At 35.6% G+C, this 19,493-nt stretch overlaps 1 protein-coding gene across 13 annotated transcripts in view; it reads right to left on the bottom strand.

Annotated features, from left to right (window-relative positions):
• The window catches only part of MARK1 (microtubule affinity regulating kinase 1), a 135,120-nt gene that overhangs the window by 51,989 nt on the left and 63,638 nt on the right, over positions 1 to 19,493 (bottom strand). For 9 of the 13 annotated variants that reach the window (XM_054449931.2, XM_063671927.1, XM_054449933.2 and 6 more), the window contains 3 exons: positions 12,117 to 12,165; positions 10,601 to 10,666; positions 6,372 to 6,442 (listed from right to left, as the gene is read on the bottom strand). In XM_054449931.2, the coding sequence (XP_054305906.1) occupies positions 6,372 to 6,442; positions 10,601 to 10,666; positions 12,117 to 12,165 (186 nt within the window). Of the gene's footprint in view, positions 1 to 6,371; positions 6,443 to 10,600; positions 10,667 to 12,116; positions 12,194 to 16,457; positions 16,597 to 19,493 lie in introns of those variants that run through there. The other 4 variants (XM_063671930.1, XR_010127697.1, XM_054449935.2 and 1 more) reach the window with 4 other exon arrangements.

The raw sequence follows: 19,493 nt of genomic DNA on the forward strand, positions 1-19,493 counted from the left end.
GGTCTGTAATAACAAACTTCTCCAAACTAAAGGAGGATGTTTGAACCCATCGCAAGGAAGCTAAAAACCTTGAAAAAATATTAGACGAATGGCTAACTAGAATAAACAGTGTAGAGAAGACCGTAAATGACCTGATGGAGCTGAAAACCATGATGCGAGAACTTCGCGATGCATCACAAGCTTCAATAGCCAAATCGATCAAGTGGAAGAAAGGCTATCAGTAACTGAAGATCAAATTAATGAAATAAAGCGAGAAGATAAGGTTAGAGAAAAACGAGTAGAAAGAAATGAACAAAGCCTCCAAGAAATATGGGACTGTGTGAAAACACCAAATCTACATTTCATTGGTGTACCTGAAAGTGATGGGGAGAATGGAACCAAGTTGGAAAACACTCTGCAGGATATTATCCAGGAGAACTTCCCCAACCTAGCAAGGCAGGCCAACATTCAAATTCAGGAAATACAGAGAACACCCAAAGATACTTCTTGAGAAGAACAACCCCAAGACACATAATTGTCAGATTCACCAAGGTTGAAATGAAGGAAAAAGTGTTAAGGGCAGCCAGAGAGAAAGGTTGAGTTACCTACAAAGGGAAGCCCATCAGACTAACAGCGGATCTCTTGGCACAAACCCTACAAGCTAGAAGAAAGTGGGGGCCAATATTCAACATTCTTAAAGCATTTTCAACCCAGAATTTCATATCCAGCCAAACTAAGCTTCATAAGTGAAGGAGAAATAAAATACTTTACAAAAAAGCAAATGCTGAGAGATTTTGTCACCACCAGGCCTGCCTTACAAGAGCTCCTGAAGGAAGCACTAAACATGGAAAGAAACAACTGGCACCAGCCACTACAAAAACATGTCAAATTGTAAAGACCATTGATGCTATGAAGAAACTGCCATCAACTGTTGGGCAAAATAACCAGCAAACATTGTAATGACAGGATCAAATTCACACCTAACAATATTAACCTGAAACGTCAATGGTCTAAATGCCCCAATTAAAAGACACAGACTGGCAAATTGGACAAAGAGTCAAGACCCACCAGTGTGCTGTATTCAGGAGACCCATCTCATGTGCAGAGACACACACAGGCTCAAAATAAAGGGATGGAGGAAGATCTACCAAGAAAATGGAAAACAAAAAAAAGCAGGGGTTGCAATCCTAGTCTCTGATAAAACAAACTTTAAACTGACAAAGATCAAAAGAGACAAAGAAGGCCATTACATAATGGTAAAGGGATCAATTCAACAAGAAGAGCTAACTATCCTAAATATATATGCATCCAATAGAGGAGCACCCAGATTCATAAAGCAAGTCCTTACAGACCTACAAAGAGACTTAAGACTCCCACACAATAATAATGGGAGACTTTAACACCCCACTGTCAATATTAGACAGATCAATGAGACAGAAGTTTAACAAGGATATCCAGGACTTGAACTCAGCTATGCATCAAGCAGACCTAACAGACATCTACAGAACTCTTCACCCCAAATCAACAGAATATACATTCTTCTCAGCACCACTTTGCACTTATTCCAAAACCATCCACATAGTTGGAAGTAAAGCACTCCTCAGCAAATGTAAAAGAACAGAAATCACAACAAACTAACTCTCAGACCACAGTGCAATCAAATTAGAACTCAGGATTAAGAAACTCACTCAAAACTGCACAACTACATGGAAACTGAACAACCTGCTCCTGAATGACTACTAGGTAAATAACAAAATGAAGGCAGAAATAAAGATGTTCTTTGAAACCAATGAGAACAAAGACACAACATACCAGAATCTCTGGGACACATTTAAAGCAGTGTGTAGAGGGAAATGTGTAGCACTAAATGCCCACAAAAGAAAGCATGAAAGATCTAAAATCGACACCCTAACCTCACAATTAAAAGAACTAGAGAAGCAAGAAGAAACACTTTCAAAAGCTAGCAGAAGGCAAGAAATAACTAAAATCAGAGCAGAATTGAAGGAGACTGAGACACAAAAAACCCTTCCAAAAAATCAATGAATCCAGGAGCTGGTTTTTTGAAAAGATCAACAAAATTGATAGACCACTAGCAAGACTAATAAAGAAGAAAAGAGAGAAGAATCAAATAGATGCCATAAAAAATGATACAGGGGATATCACCATTGATCTCACAGAAATGCAAACTACCATCAGAGAATACTACAAACACCTCCATGCAAATAAACTAGAAAATCTAGAAGAAATGGATAAATTCCTGGACACATACACTCTTCCAAGACTAAACAAGGAGGAAGTTGAATCTCTGAATAGACCAATAACAGGCTCTGAAACTGAGGCAATAATTAATAGCCTAGCAACCAAATAAAGTGCAGGACCAGATGGATTAACAGCCAAATTCTACCAGAGGTACAAAGAGGAGCTGGTACCATTCCTTCTGAAACTATTCCAATCAATAGAAAAAGAGGGAATCCTCCCTAACTCATTTTATGAGGCCAACATCATCCTGATACCAAAGCCTGGCAGAGACACAACAAAGAAAGAGAATTTTAGACCAATATCCCTGAAGAACATCGATGCAAAAATCCTCAATAAAATACTGGCAAACCAAATCCAGCAGCACATCAAAAGGCTTATCCACCACGATGAAGTCAGCTTCATCCCTGGGATGCAAGGCCCGTTCAATATACGCAAATCAATAAACGTAATCCATCACATAAACAACCAACAACGAAAACCACGATTATCTCAATAGATGCAGAAAAGGCCTCTGACAAAATTCAACAGCCCTTCATGCTAAAAACTCTCAATAAACTAGGTACTGATGGAACGTATCTCAAAATATTAAGAGCTATTTATCACAAACCCACAGCCAATATCATACTGAATGGGCAAAAACTGGAAGCATTCCCCATACTGAATGGGCAAAAACTGGAAGCATTCCCTTTGAAAACCAGCACAAGACAGGGATGTCCTCTCTCACCACTCCTATTCAACACAGTGTTGGAAGTTCTGGCCAGAGCAATCAGGCAAGAGAAAGAAATAAAGGGTATTCAATTAGGAAATAAGGAAGTCAACAGGTCCCTGTTTGCAGATGACATGATTGTATATTTAGAAAATCCCATCATCTCAGCCCAAAATCTCATTAAGCTCATAAGCAACTTCAGCAAAGTCTCAGGATACAAAATCAATGTGCAAAAAATCACAAGCATTCCTATACACCAATAACAGACAAACAGAGAGCCAAATCATGAATGAACTCCCATTCGCAATTGCTATAAAGAGAATAAAATACCTAGGAATCCAGCTTACAAGGGACGTGAAGGACCTCTTCAAGGAGAACAACAAACCACTGCTCAACGAAATAAAAGAGGACACAAACAAATGGAAGAATATTCCATGCTCATGGATAGGAAGAATCAATATCACGAAAATGGCTATGCTACCCAAGGTAATTTATAGATTCAATGCCATCCCCATCAAGCTACCAATGACTTTCTTCACAGAATTGGAAAAAACTACTTTAAAATTCATCTGGAACCAAAAAAGAGCCTGCATTGTGAAGACAATCCTAAGCAAAAAGAACAAAGCTGGAGGCATCATGCTACCTGACTTCAGACTATACTACAAGGCTACAGTAACTGAAAGAGCATGGTACTGGTACCAAAACAGACATACAGACCAATGGAACAGAACAGAGGCCTCAGAAATAATGCCACACATCTACAACCATCTGTCTGATCTTTGACAAACCTGACAAAAACAAGAAATGGGGAAAGGATTCCCTATTTAATAAATGGTGCTGGGAAAACTGGCCAGCCATATGTAGAAAGCTGAAACTGGATCCCTTCCTTACACCTTATACAAAAATTGAAGATGGATTAAAGACTTAAATGTTAGACCTAAAACCATAAAAGCCCCAGAAGAAACTCTAGGCAATACCATTCAGGACACAGGCATGGGCAAGGACTTCATGACTAAAACACCAAAAGCAATGGCAACAAAAGCCAAAATAGACAAATTAGGATCTAATTAAACTAAAAAGCTTCTTCACGGCAAAAGAAACTACCATCAGAGTGAACAGGCAACCTACAGAATGGGAGAAAAGTTTTGCAATCTACCCATCTGACAAAGGGCTAATATCCAGAATCTACAAAGAACTCAAAGAAATTTACAAGAAAAAAACAAACAACCCCATCAAAAAGTGGGCAAAGGATATGAACAGACACTTCTCAAAACAAGACATCTATGCAGCCAACAGACACATGAAAAAATGCTCATCATCACTGGTCATCACAGAAATGCAAATCAAAAAACCACAATGAGATACCATCTCATGCCAGTTAGAATGGTTAAAATGGCAATCATTAAAAAGCAGGAAACAACAGATGCTGGAGAGGATGTGGAGAAATAGGAACGCTTTTACACTGTGGGTGGGAGTGTAAATTAGTTCAATCATTGTGGAAGACAGTGTGGCAATTCCTCAAGGATCTAGAACTAGAACTACCATTTGACCCAGCAATCCCATTACTGGGTATATATCCAAAGGATTATAAATCATGCTACTATAAAGACACATGCACACATATGTTTATTGTGGTACTATTCACAACAGCAAAGACTTGGAATCAACCCAAATGTCCATCAATGATAGACTGGATTAAGAAAATGTGGCACATATACACCATGGAATACTATGCAGCCATAAAAAAGGATGAGTTCCTGTCCTTTGCAGGGACGTGGATGAAGCTGGGAACCATCATTCTCAGCAAACTATCATAAGGACAGAAAACCAAACACCACATGTTCTCGCTCATAAGTGGGAATTGAACAATGAAATCACTTGGACACAGGGCAGGGAACATCACACATTGGGGCCTGTCGTGGGGTGGGGGCCTGGGGGAGGGATAGCATTAGAGAAATACCTAATGTAAATGATGAGTTGATGGGTGCAGCAAACCAATATGGCACATGTATACCTATGTATCAAACCTGCACGTTGTGCACATGTACCCTGAAACTTAAAGTATAATTTAAAAAAGGAAGAAAAATAAAATAAAATAAAATAAATAAAAATTTTAAAAAATGATGTGTGTAATACTTTATTTAAGGGTAAGCTTGAATTTCCATCCCAGGATAGAAAATAATTTAACAGTACATGGTTGAATGCCATTCAGTTTCTTAAAGTTGTTTTCCTTATTACCAGTTGTCTTTACATTCAGCTATTTTAACACGAATATTTCTAGGAATCTATCCCAAATAAAAGTGCTATGCATATCTTTGGTATAAAGCATTTCACAAATTGTGTTCCAAAAAGCAATAATTCTGTGAAACATTAATATCAGAGGTTTCACAAAACAAACACACTCATTTCATGGTCAATTTGGAGAATGCCATGTTACAACAAGTTAAACAGGCTTTTTCCTCCCCTCCCTTTCAGGACTTCTCTATTTGTTTCACATGTTAACACACATGTATGTATCTTAGAGAAAGATCTTATATCAGTATTTGGTCTTTTCTGAACATAGTGATTACAGAACCTCTTTAATTGTAGAATTAAAGTGTTCATGCAGGCAGAAGAGGTAGCAAGCCATTTTTAAAATTCTAAATTTAATAAAAGTTTAGGATATAGTAAATTATCCACTTAAACTTTAGTAAATTTTATGAACAATTTACAATTCACTAATTTGCTATTTCTATGGTAACTTATGCTTACAATTTACAATTCACTAATTTGCTATTTATATGGTAACTTATATGTATGCTTATTTCAATCACTTCAGTTCTAAAAATTAAAAATAAAATTCTAGATAAATTTATTTTTTCTTATTTTATCACTTCTGTAGTAAGTCATATTCAAGTTGAACTGGAAATATGAGTATCTTACCATATTCCTCTGCCAGAATTTGGAGTTTCTTGCCTACTTGGTTAAATAAAATTGACCATATTCTTTAAATCTACAAAAATGAGTTTAAACACCAAAACATCTTTAATTAAAAGAATATAATACAATAACCTCTTTAAACAGTACACATGTATGCTGTATATATAAAGCCAGTAATAATTTATAATAATTATTGGATAAAGACTTCAAAGGGTTAACTGATTTTTTTCTATCTCAGTCTATGTTTCCAGGACTCTCAGAGAGTCTTAATAAGATGAGTCTCATCTATAAATATTTATTCTTTATGACAATCTGAAAATAACCATCTGCAACTATTTAAATTTAAATTCAGAAAGGTTTATTTTTTAGTTTTCCATCCTTAAAAATATAAGAAAGCAGGAATTCTTCTTTTTAAAATACCATGTGCTGTGAAGTCCAGTTTGTAATACTGTCCATTGTACATCGCTACAAATATCAGCAAAACAAAGTTGAAAACTACTTTCCATACCTGCCTAAATTTTGCACGGGCCTCTTTCTCTTTCATTCTTCCATGGGCAACTAAGTAATCAAATACTTCACCTGAATCAGAAAGGTAAAGCAGGTAGTAAAATATACATAGATTTTTGGTTAACAATATATGCAATGTCAAGTTTTTTCCTTGTTTATAAAGAAACTTTTGGCCCACAATTTTCTGCTGGTTTATGTAAGTTACAAACTAACACATGAATAGAAAAAAGGAAAAAATTACATATAAAACTGAGTATCTGTAGTAGTTTGTGATTTAGCAAAACTCAAAAAATAAGTCATAAAAACACAACCAAGAAAACTTGCTTTCTGCTTTCAAGTATTATGTAAAAATACAGTCAACTCTTTATTATCCATTCTAGTAAAGGGAAGCCACAGCCTAGGCAATCAAAAATTACATTTGGCTTTGTATTTGGGGCCTACGTTTCAAACAAAATGATGAAGTGTGTTTTGTTGGATTGCTCTTTTAAATTCTCCCTGTCATGTAGTCTGGATAAAATTCCATCTCACTATTTCCATCCACATTGATTTATTTCTTTCCTTTACTATACTCTGTGTTTATTCTCGCTCTACTCATTTCATACATTTTAGTAGTTAGCCACAAATTATACAGAATTAAATCATTTGTGTATGTATCTCTATTACCCCAGATGAACTGTAAATTACTTGAAAATCATCATAATATCTGTACTTAATTTGCATCTTCATCTTCATGGCAGAACACAAAGTGGATAGATAAATGTTTGGTGAAATAATTAAAAAAGAACTACAAGCTGTATAAATTTTCTACTGGATCCATTACTTCACATGTCTGTAAGTTTTTCTCCTTTTTCTCTAGTTAGTAATAGCTTAAAACTAAATTAAACTTGAGTTACAATTTTAAAAATAAAATATTATCTTAGTATAAGGATTAAATTTATTTTTGTGTCCTTATAATTTGTACCAGATAGATACACATGTATATTAAAAACTCACAAAATGGCTTAAAGTGTTCTTGTAAAGTATAGCAAAGTGGTAAAAACAAAAAAACTCAGACTTTAGAATCAGACCAATTTTGGTATGAATTTTGTTTTAGCCCTAAATACTACGGAAAGACATTATTAGGAAGATTTCTTAACTTCATTAAGACTCAGTTTCTACCTACTGCCTACTCACATGGTTGTTGTAAGGATTAAATGAAATAATGCATGTGCTTAGCACAGCGACTGGCATATAGTAAGCACTCAATAAATGGCATTTTTGTACCTAGGTATACAGATATATTACATATTTATGCAATATCAATCCTAGGATATAAATAAAATATTAAAAATCAAATATGTAATGAATGTATGTCACATGAAACTAATACATCTACAATGTTAGACAGCATTTTATATAATACTAAGCATACTTAAGTGATTAAATGGGATGATGAGAACAGAGAAATGAATGGATGCTCTAGTTGACTCATCATAGTAGTTAATTCTAGATATGTGGTAATAGTTGTTAATTCTAGTTAACCCATCATAGCAGTTAATTCTAGATATGTGAATTTAGGCTAGGAAAGATATATACAAGAGTTTGAAAAATCTGGATCTACTCTTAAGTACTGCCTAGAATACACTTACCCCAGGTATTTACATGACATAGTCCTGTACTTATCATATATTGTTTGTGTATGATTTACTTCCCCAACTAGAATGTAAGTGTCTTGAGGGCAGGGACTTTGTCTTTGCTCACTTACGTATTCTCAGCACCTAGAACATTACCTGACACATGGTAAGCATTTTATAAATGTTGTTTGAATGAAAAGAAAGAATAAACACATCATTCCACAGTAGTCCTGAAACCTACTTTTAATAGGCTCCTTTGGATTAAACATGGTTCAAAATAAAAAAAAGATTTCTTTGATTTTCTAATCACTGAAAATTTTCATTCCATTAGTGAACCAGAATCAACTCTTGGCAAAGAGGCAGTTGTCTGACTTACTTCTTATTCACATTACCTTTCTAGTGTACATGTCAGATTTGATGCTAAACTAACTAGAAATTTCAGAGGAAAAATATTCAGTGTTTTATTTTCCAGAGTCACCTTGCCATTTATGGATTAAAAAGGCAAGAAAATGATTCTAGATTTACTGCCACAGAACCGTGATGGTTTTTGTTACAGAATCACTAACTTGCAAAACTCAAAGAAAACCTATAGCGGGAATCAGGATTTAATGAGACTGGCTGGTGTGGTCTGAATTCCTGTACCCATTTCTCTACACTACTCCTCACTGTGCCTCCCAAATATGCTACTGAAGGAGAGCAGTGAAGGCCTTACATACTCTTACTCTAGCCATTACTCCCCTTCATTAGCACCAATAGAGAGTTGACTGTACTTACCATTAACCATTAAGTCAGCACATATAGTAATATTAACACAGCCTTGCAGTGGGCCTTTATAAAAAGAGAAGGGTGTCTACAGAATTTTAGCAGTCCATGATTTCCCAAATCAAAGTGGGTATAGCCCCTTTCTCTAAATTTTATATCACTAAAAGGAAGAAAAGAGCCTAACTAAACTAAAAATAATATTTGGGGTTCCCATGAGACAGATTATTACAGCAATCTAACTGAAGGACATACAAATAGAGAAATAGTTCATTATGTGGTATTTGTAGATTCATTAGTTTTGTTATAGATCCACATTTTATGGAAATTTACATGGCTGTTTTAATATAATTTTTAAAATCCTATCATAATAAACATTAATGATAGATTTTCAAGTTAAGTAAAAGAACCTACACTGAAATATTTTTTTCAGGTGACAAAAGTTTTGCAAAAAAAAAAAAAAAAAGGACTAAAATATTCAATCTGTATAAACAACTGCAAAAGCAATTAAATATATTAACATCTATAGTAGTTTTTTAGAAATATGAGGCCAGGTGCGGTGGCTAATGCCTGCAATCCCAGCACTTTGGGAGGCCGAGGCGGGCAGATCACAAGGTCAGGAGATCGAGACCATCCTGGCTAACACGGTGAAAACCCATCTCTACTAAAAATACAAAAAAAAATTAGCTGGGCACGGTGGCAGACACCTGTAGCCCCAGCTACTCGGGAGGCTGAGGCAGCAGAATGGAGTGAACCTGGGAGGCGGAGCTTGCAGTGAACCGAGATCTCACCACTGCACTCCAGCCTGGGCGACAGAGCAAGACTCCGTCTCAAAAAAAAAAAAAAAGAAAAAGAAAAAGAAAAAAGAAAAGAAATACGAGACAGTATAAATATAGTTTAGTTGCTACAGACTAGATAAATCCTTTTTATTCTAGTTCACATAAAATCTGAATCACCATAAAAATTATAAATTTCATTAACTAAAAGAACTCAATAGTAAGTTCAACATCAATCAGTCAAATAATTTCAGCTGCCTTCTTTCTTCTTCAGTTGCTTAAATCCTGAGCCCTTAAAACCTCCCTTTAAGTATTCTTTATTTTTACTTGTTAAATGATTAATTCCATAAATTTTCAACCCATTTCTGAGAAAGTGAAGTCCTAAGTCTAAAAGAAAAGTGATTCTGAGCTGACACATTTCTCATTTAAGGGAAAGTGCAGGAGATGAAGGTGATTTTCTATCACATACCAGTGTTTAAAAATCATTCCTATTTTTGACACCATGATAGTTAAAATATATGTGATATTCTACTACAAATGCATCTTGCTATCTCCCTGTCAACTCAGTCCTCTAACATATAAAATGTACAGATCAATATTTGTTTAAATTGAAATATTTAATTCATTTTATGAATTATCTTGGAAATGTATGTATATTGAGAATCTGTCATATGTGAACAGTGAAATAAACACCTGACCTAGAACAAGCTTTTATTATAGATTTTATTAAATACATTCTGTACTTGAGATTCCCTGCTGATAGCCAAGAGTTTCTAATTATGATATGATATAGTAAAATTTAGATAAGAGAATCAATACATTTATAAGATGAAAATACAAATTTAATGTTTCAAAAAATGTCCCTAAGTAAAATGTAAATAAGCCAAAAATTCCATTTATAATGTTGGATCGAAAGGTCTTAAAAGTAAACACTGAATTTTCCTTAAGATATAATTTAAAGGTATTTAAATAAAACAATAGATTCATTAACACTGAAGACATAAATGTCATAATGAACTCTTAGGTGTTAACATTTCTGTATGTCTCAGCAAAGAGAACTTTTCAATCACCCTCATTCTTACCCCCACTCGCGTATTCCATGACTAAATAGAGAGTCTTCTCTGTTTCAATAACTTCAAACAATTTTACTGAAAAAAAATTAGAGATATAACTCTATAACTGTTAGCACAGATTGAATATGCTTTAAGAAAATCTAAGGTAACACTAAACTAGTAGAAAATTTGACTATTTACTAAACATTATTAATCACAATTTTAAGTTCAAAAAGTCTCTCAAAGATTGTTACTCCTATGACAGAAAACTACTTACCACAAAGTGATTTAGAACCAACTTCTTGAGTTGAAAAAGTTAAGTTTCTAGGATTAAAAGGCCATTACTTTTTTAAATTAGAATAAGGAAATAAAAGGAACTCTTAAAATCAGAAAAATAGAATTTAAACTGAAGTTTAAAAAGAGACTATGTTACATTACCGTGAGCCACCAAAAAATGCTAAATAATCTTTGGTACAGAAACAAAAGAATTTCTGTATTTCTGTGATATTATGAAAGTTTCTGGTTAGAAAAACTATCAAATTATCAAATTTATGTAGTTCAAATATTCACCACAAATAAGCACTTTAACAATTATATACAGATAAGATTTTTAAATGTGCAAAAAAACAAGTGTTTTAAAAAACAGATTTTAAAAAGAATTTTACTTCTCACAATCAAATGATTTCATATAATAATATATCTAATCAATACGTTTATTTGTAAACAAGGGGAGAAATCAGAACTTACTGAAAAATTTTACTAAAATTGAAATCAACTTTTTATTTTCTTTAAAATGCAAAGTTATTTTGCCTGTAAACCTATGATCAAACCCAAGTGCACAGTATCAAAATATCTGAAAGCCATTTTTTTTTTTATAAATACCTAAATGACCTGCAATCTCTATTTAGAGACTTTTTTTTGAGACAGGGTCTCACTCTGTTGCCTAGGCTGGAGTGCAGTGTTGCGATCTTGGCTCGCTGCAACCTCCACCTCCCAGGCTCAAGCAATCCTCCCACCTCATCCTCCTGAGTAGCTGGGCCTACAGGTGCGCACCATCACTCCTGGCTAATTTTTGTATTTTTTTTTTTGTAGAGACAGGGTTTTGCCATGTTGCCCAGGGTGGTCTCAAACTCCTGAACTTGGGCAATCTACCTGCCTCAGCCTCCCAAAGTGCTGGGATTACAGGCATAAGCCACCACGCCCGGCCAGAAAGACATTTTTTTTTTTTAATTTAGAAACATTTAATTAGGAAATTTAAAAAAATTGTATGCATTAATTCCGAATGATATCAATTATTTTAGTGGAGAGGAGAAGATAGCAAGGTAGCAGAAAACAGCAATCTGTAGCCTCCAGTTAGCTTCCTTGTAATCTATTTTTACCCAAAGTATCACTTTCCAGGGTTATCACTCAGGTTATCACTTTTCTTCTGCTTAAATAAACTATCCTTAAACATTGTGTCTTTTCAAATACCCTCAAATTAAGGAAAACACTTCATCACTAATTATATATATATATATATATACACACACATATATATATTTCATACCTATATTAGGATGATTCAGTATCTTCATTATTCGTACTTCTCGAAATAACTGTTAAAGAAAACAGGTAGATATATTTCTGTTAAAAAAAACAAGCAAGCAGAGAGCCAATTAAAATATTTATTTGAAGAAATTAATCTGCTTACAAAATGCTACAGGATTCTGGCAATGAATTGAAACAAGATATTTTCTCAGTCCTAACTGTACAAACAAACTATGTTAACTTAGACTGTGACATTAACTTCGCTGTGACTTGGTTTCTTAAAGAATTTTAAGTAGATGATCTCAAATGGTCTGTGTGTGTCTGTGGTGTGAATACACTATACACAATAAAACTTACAATTATTTAACCATTCCTTATGAAAAGCTACAGAAGAAAAACACTGAAAATGAAACTAAATGCTCCTTCATATGATTTTTATCCAGAAACCACCTTCCTTAGGGGTTTGACTCTTTAAAGTCATCTCTTCTGACTGATCAGACATTTTAATGAAAGATTCAGTAAGGTTTTTAGGTAGATTTGTAGAATAACATTAAAGAACAATAAAAATACATTTACTAATTTATATAAAAACAAAATGACAAGAAGCGACTTGAAACACAAATGTTAAAATTTCCCTCCTTTTCATTTTACTTTTTAAACAATATAGGGCACATTTTTCAAAAGCATAATTTGGTATTATTTTCTCTATGTCTTTGAGTATGTGTTAGATTCCAAATAAAGCAATTTGTTCAAGAAAATAGGAGAACCAAAAATTGGTGATATTCTGAAAGTGTATTAAGACATATGCATTTTATCAGAATAAAATCTAAAGTTACTGCTTTCAGAGGTGACATTTCTGCAGCAAAGATACACAATAGTCAAAAGAACACAAAAAGATGTTGAACATTATCAATCATTATGGAAATTTAAATCAAAGCCACAAAGAGGTACCACCTCACACCTGTTAGGATGACTGCTATTAAAAAACAACCCCCAACTCTGCCCAGAAAATAGCAAATGTTGGCGGGGATGTGGAGAGACTGGAACAGTTCTGCAGTGTTGATGGGAATGACAAACGATAAAGCCACCATGAAAAAAAATACATAGCAGTTCCTAAAGAAATTAAAAACAGAATTACCATATGATTTAGCAATTCTACTTCTGGGTATGTGTCATATACCCAAAGAATTGAAAGCAGAGACTCAAGCAGATACTAGTACACCCATGTTCATAGTAGCATTATTCACAATAGCCCCGCAACCAGAGTCTATCGACAGATGAAGAGATAAACAAAATGTGGTCTATACAAACAATGGAATATTATTCAGCCTTAAAAAGGAAGGAAATTCTGACACATGATAGATACAACATGGATAAACCTTAAGAACATTATCCTAACTGAAATAAGCCAGTCACAAAAGGGCAAACACTGTATGATTATGCTTGTATAAGGTACCTAGAGTGGAGTCGTCAAATTCATAGAGATGTAAAGTAGAATGATGGTTGCCAGGGGCTGGAAAGATGGGGCACTGGGCGGGTTACTGTTTAATGAGTACAGAGTTTCTGTTTTGGAAGACGAAAAACATTCTGGAGATTGATGGTGATGTTTGAACAACAATGTAAATGCACCTTAATGCCACTGAATTGTATTCTTAAAATGGTTAAAATGGTAAGTTTTGTTAGGTATATTTTACCACAATTTAAGGAAAGAAATAAAATGTGCAAAAATGCATCAATAAATGTTCACCCCAATTAAAACAAAATGACTTAAGGCTTACCTCCTACAAAAAAGCTTGCTTTCCCTAGCTATTCTCAATAATTCCTACATAAACCCAGGGAGTCTGTATGTGTGCATATGTATATTCATATAAATAAATTTTTATAAAGTCCATGATACTTACAACTTTAATAATTAAAAATTACCTATCAGTAAATAAAATATAAAGGTAGATTCATTCATGTTCAAGACAAGTACTTTCTGTAACTGTGAAACACATTTTCATTTCAAATTTGAGACAAAGAGCGTGCGGGTTAACCTCTCAGTACACATGGTCTTCAGTACACCTGAGATCATCTCTTGCTCTGGCTCTGACAGCACATCTTCCTGACCATCCTCCTGCCTAAATGGCCCCTCTCAGTCTTCCACTAAACCTCTCCCCTTCTACTCAACCTTTAAACATGGAGGTCCTCAGGGTTCAGCCCTTAGCCCCCTTTATCTTCTCACTCTACATGTTTCTCCTAATGATTTATCATGGCTTCAAATATCATTGATTTGTTGCTGACTACTAAATTTAACTTTTTATCATCCCAACATTTATATCCAATCCATATATAACCTACTCAATATTTTCACTTGGCTGTCTCACAGAAATTCAAACCCAATACTTGATTTCTCACACCAAATTTGATACTGGTTTTCCCCAGCTCCATATATCTGTCAAGCACCCTAATGACTGAAACTTTAGGATCATCCTTAACAACACCATCTCTTAAAATTTCTACATCAGATGCATCACTAAGACATTTTTACTCACCTCCACAATTTATCTCAAATCCATCAACATCTACCCATCCATATTGACACCATTGTCACACTGAATCTCACTGGTCTTGGTACAACCATTCTGACTCTCTTTTCTACCTTCCCATCCTCCAATCTGTTATCCACACATCTTTTCTATCCTCCCATCCTCCAATCCGTTATCCACTACTTAACATCCACTAGTGGTTTCTCAATGCCATTAGAACAAAACCCCTAATCTTGAACACTGGCTACCAGACTCTGGAAAAAATAAAGATCCTATTTACCTCTCTAGCCTTATCTCATGACTCTCAAGTGCCTACTCTGAGCCTCGTCTGCTCTACCTTTGTGCTCCACAGTCCTAATGGCCCCTTTGAGCTCCAAGTCACTGTAACTGATGATTTTGCTATTGCAGCCTTGGACAACGGGAGTCAGCCTTCACCCAGAAGCGTTCCTCAGAGTTTTGAACTCTTCACCTCCCAAACAGGGCTAACAGGTTTTAAAAAGCTATTAGCTATTAGCATGCTACTGACTGCTTGTCAAAACTGAGCATCTGACCCACAGAGGGACAGCTGCATTCATTGACCAAATTGCCTTACTCAGGTAAGTGAACCAGGAACAGTCAAACAAAGCAGCATCAGAAGTCATTTTATATATATATACATACATACATACACATATCTATGACACACGTACACATAATAGACTTTATTTTTATAGCAGTTTTAGGTTCACAGCAAAATTGAGCAGGAAGTACAAACAGTTTCCATATACTCCCTGTCCCCACATATGCAGAGCCTCCCCCACCATCAACATCCCAAACCAGAGAGGTACATTTGTTATAATCAATGGACCTACACATCATTATCACTGGAAGTTCACATTTACATTACAGTTCACTCTTGCTACTACTATACATTCTATGGGTTTAGACATGTACCCATCATTTTAGTATTACATAGACTAATACTAACACTGCTCTGAAAATCATGTGTTCCACCTATTCATCCCTCCCTTTTCCCTAACCTCTGGCAACCATTGATCTTTTTAATGTCACCAGTTTTGCCTTTTCCAGAATGTCACATACTTGAAATCATACAGCATGTAGCCTTTTCAGATTGGCTTTTACATAGTAATATGCATTTAAGGTTCCTCCAAGTTTTTTCATAGCTTGATAGCTCATTTCCCTTTAGTGCTAAATTATATTCTGCTGTCTGGATGTACCATTGGTTATTCATCCATTCACCTACTGAAGGACATCTTGGTTGCTTCCAAGTTATGACCATTATGACTAAAGCTGCTATAAACATCCATGTGCAAGTTTCTGTGTGGACATAAGTTTTCAGCTTCCTTGCGTAAATACCAAGGAGTGCAACTGCTGGATCATATAGTAAGATATGTGTAGTTTTGTAAGAAACTGCCAAACTCTCTTCTAAAGTGGCTGTACCATTTGCATTTCCACCAGCAACAAATGAGAGTTCCTGTTGCTCCACACCCTTGCCAGCATTTGGTGCTGTGTTTTGGACTTTCGCTATTCTAATAGGTATGTAGCAGTATCTCATTATTGTTTTAATTATCATTTCTCTGACGACATACGATGTGGAGTATCTTTTCATATGCTTATTTGCCATCTGTATAATTTCTTTAATGAGGTGTCTGTTCAGATCCTTCACCTATGTGTTAATCAAGTTGTTCATTTTCAAGCCTTTTCAAGCCAATTTTTGAGAAGCCTGCTCCAATCCTCAACAATACCAGATGCCTGTGGACAGTAGGAAATGTAGAATGTTCATTAAATATCTTGTTGATTCTAATTTGTCACATCAGAGAAAGGGTCCTTACCGTGGGCAGTCCTGGAGGTCCTGGGCAGAGGGAGCCAGAAGTCATATTCCCTCAATTCCTCCTCAGGGGTCTCAGGGAGGTGTGGGCCTTGGTCTGAGTGGCGTGCCCTCAGGTCAGCAGAGGAGAATGTGCCTGGAATCTGGGTGATTATCCAGAGTGAGGGCTGAGGGGGCCTCTCACTCTGACACAGAAAGGATGCCACCCCTGCCTGGGCCTACCCAGGACTGACAACAGAAATGGAGCTCCATGGGGTCCCTTGGTCTGAGCAGGTAGTCCCCTCAGAACACATTCAGGGTTTTTACCTTGGCTTCTGACTGCACCTGAGCCTCGTCTCTGCCTACCTAACCCGCCCCAGACTCACCTCCCTGAGAACCCTAAAGAGAAACAAGGGGGCACCTCGTCAGGTGACCACTGCCCAGAGACTCCCAGACTGACAGTAGGGGTGGGGCTCTGTGGGTTAGATTTGCAGAGGATCTAGGCTTCTTATTTCAACCTATTGTTTTTCTTACTGTGGCACATGAGCAGATAAAATTCACACGTAATATGAGCAGACAAGATTCACATATAGCTATAAAACCAAAATTCACAAATCTGATGATTCTAGGTTTTAATGTAACCAAGTAATTTTTTCCAGAAAGTCAAGTCAAATATGGTAGCTTATTATTTGATGACTTTCATAAAATCATTTTATAAGCACTGAGTAGTAAAATCAGCCATTTAAACATTTAAAAGTCATTTTATAAGAAAAAAATGCTTAAGTGTAACTGAGGTAATTTAAAAAATTGAACATTATTTTTTAAAAATATTGTTTTCCCCAAGCCGCCGAGAACATATTATAAAGAATAAACACAAACAGTACTTATTTTGGTTTTGCCATAAGATATAGATTTTAAAGTTTATGAACTTGTTATTAATATAAGTAGCATTATTATGTTTCATTTGTAATTTATTTGTATTATTGCTATTATATATCTCTAACAGAAAAGTCCCTGGCATCAGTCTTGCTCTCCTACACTCATATATAATATCTAAATGAATTACCACTTCTACTTTCTTCATCTATTCTTGCTTTCTTGTTAAAATTTTATTTATTTGTTAAGCTGTAGGAAATGACTTAAAAAATCACAACTCAGCACTTCAGTGTATCAGACATCTTTGTAACTGGCCTCTACTAACTAACCTGCCAACCTTTGCTCTACATTCCCTCTGCAACACACAGTGAGTGACATCTGTGCACCCGTAATGCTCTTGGCTAGTGGTGCTCCCTGCAGCCTTACACTCCAAGCAGTTGAGAATCATGCTTATCAGAGGTTATCTAGGTCCCAAACATGTTTGCCAGTTGCAGTTACTACTGGAAATAGTTTAATATATTGATTTCCTATTGATGAGTAACAAAGTACCATAACCTAGCAATTTACAACACACATTTGTCGCCTTGCAGTTTCTGTGGCTCAATATTCCACGCCTGACTTAACTGGGTCTTCTGCTCAGGTCTCGTAAGGCTGCAATCAACGTGTTGTCCAGGGTGGTTCTCATCTGGATACTTGACTAGGGAGGAATCTACTTCTGAGCTAACCCAGGTTACTGGCAGAATTCATTTCTTTTTAGCTGTTAGTACTGAGGACCCTGGCTTCTTGGTGGCTGTCAGCTAGGGGCCACCCTTACCTCTTAGAGACTGTACATAGGTCCTTGCCAAGTGGACTTCTCCAACATGGCTATTTACTTTCTTAAGCCAGCAAATATAGTCTCTAGAGCAAGTCTGCTAGCAAGATAGTATAATATAATATAATATAATATAATATAATATAATATAATCATGAGAGTGAAATTCCATCACCTTTTCCCTATTGCATTGGTTAGAAGCAAGTCATAGGTCCTGTTCACAATCAAGGGGAAGGGATTATGCAAAAGTGTGAACACCAGAAGGCAAGAATCATGGGGGTTGCCTCAAAGTCTGTCCAATACAAATTTTACATAAACCAATGAAGTACATGTTTGTTGTTTGACAAAACAAACCAAATTGAATACTTTGGAAATACTAGATAAAAGTTGCTAGACTGCTGTCCAACTAGGTGTGAGCAAGATAAATGCAAAAGATTGGAATAAAATCTAGGCTTCTGCTCTGATTGCTGCCCGAGTGTCATTCAATTCTCTCACTAATTAAAACAAAACAAAACTGGAAATAGTAGGAAGTGTATTATGAGCTTATGAGTGTGATCTGTACAAGGTAAATAAAGCAGAATGACAACTGGCAGAGCCAAACTCAAAAAATAAATAAATAAAAAGCTTTGGCCCTACACGAAAAGATTCATCAATGCATATACATTTGTGTGTACAACTGAAGTGTTAAATGTTTATATAAGTTTTAATAATTCCTCACTTTAACCTGCTTTTTTCAATTAACAGCTCCTTACTGCACTATGAAAGACGGCTTTTACTTGTACTCTCTAATTGGCACAGGCATTTCCTGTGTACTAGGAAGTGTGGCCCATTAAGCTACAACATGAATAAGCCATGCTGGTTTCTGGGTTCTAACTCCTCTTCTTTCTCTTGTCTTGACAAAGCACATCAAATTACGGAATACTGAAGACATCGCTGTCATATGAATAATCTTGAATTTAGTTACTTTTTATGAAATTACTGGCAAATTTGGTAGTTTTCTCTTAGAATCGGCTGGGACATATCTCAAAACTAACAGAAACACACTGATGTTTCCTGGCAGCTCCATGTTTCAGAACAACTAATCTAAAGAAATAGACTGGCAGCAAATTCTTCAGGAATTCCCCCAAAAGTATTGGGGTGTTTTTTTGTTTGTTTATTTCATAAGTTGGGCTTTTGACTGCAATTAGTTCATAAATTTAATCCCTGACTGGTACCTGGAATGCAGTTATTCCATTCTACAAAGAACAGACATGAGCTGAGGGACAGGATTAAAATCATTTTGTGAAAACTGGGGCATCCATAACAAAAACAACACCTAAACAGAAGGTCACTCCACTTCCATCTGAAGGAGCAAGAAAAAGAGGTGTAGGCAGG

Source organism: Pongo pygmaeus, chromosome 1 (genome assembly GCF_028885625.2).
Source record: "Pongo pygmaeus isolate AG05252 chromosome 1, NHGRI_mPonPyg2-v2.0_pri, whole genome shotgun sequence".
In the NCBI taxonomy this organism is placed as follows: Eukaryota; Metazoa; Chordata; class Mammalia; order Primates; family Hominidae; genus Pongo; species Pongo pygmaeus.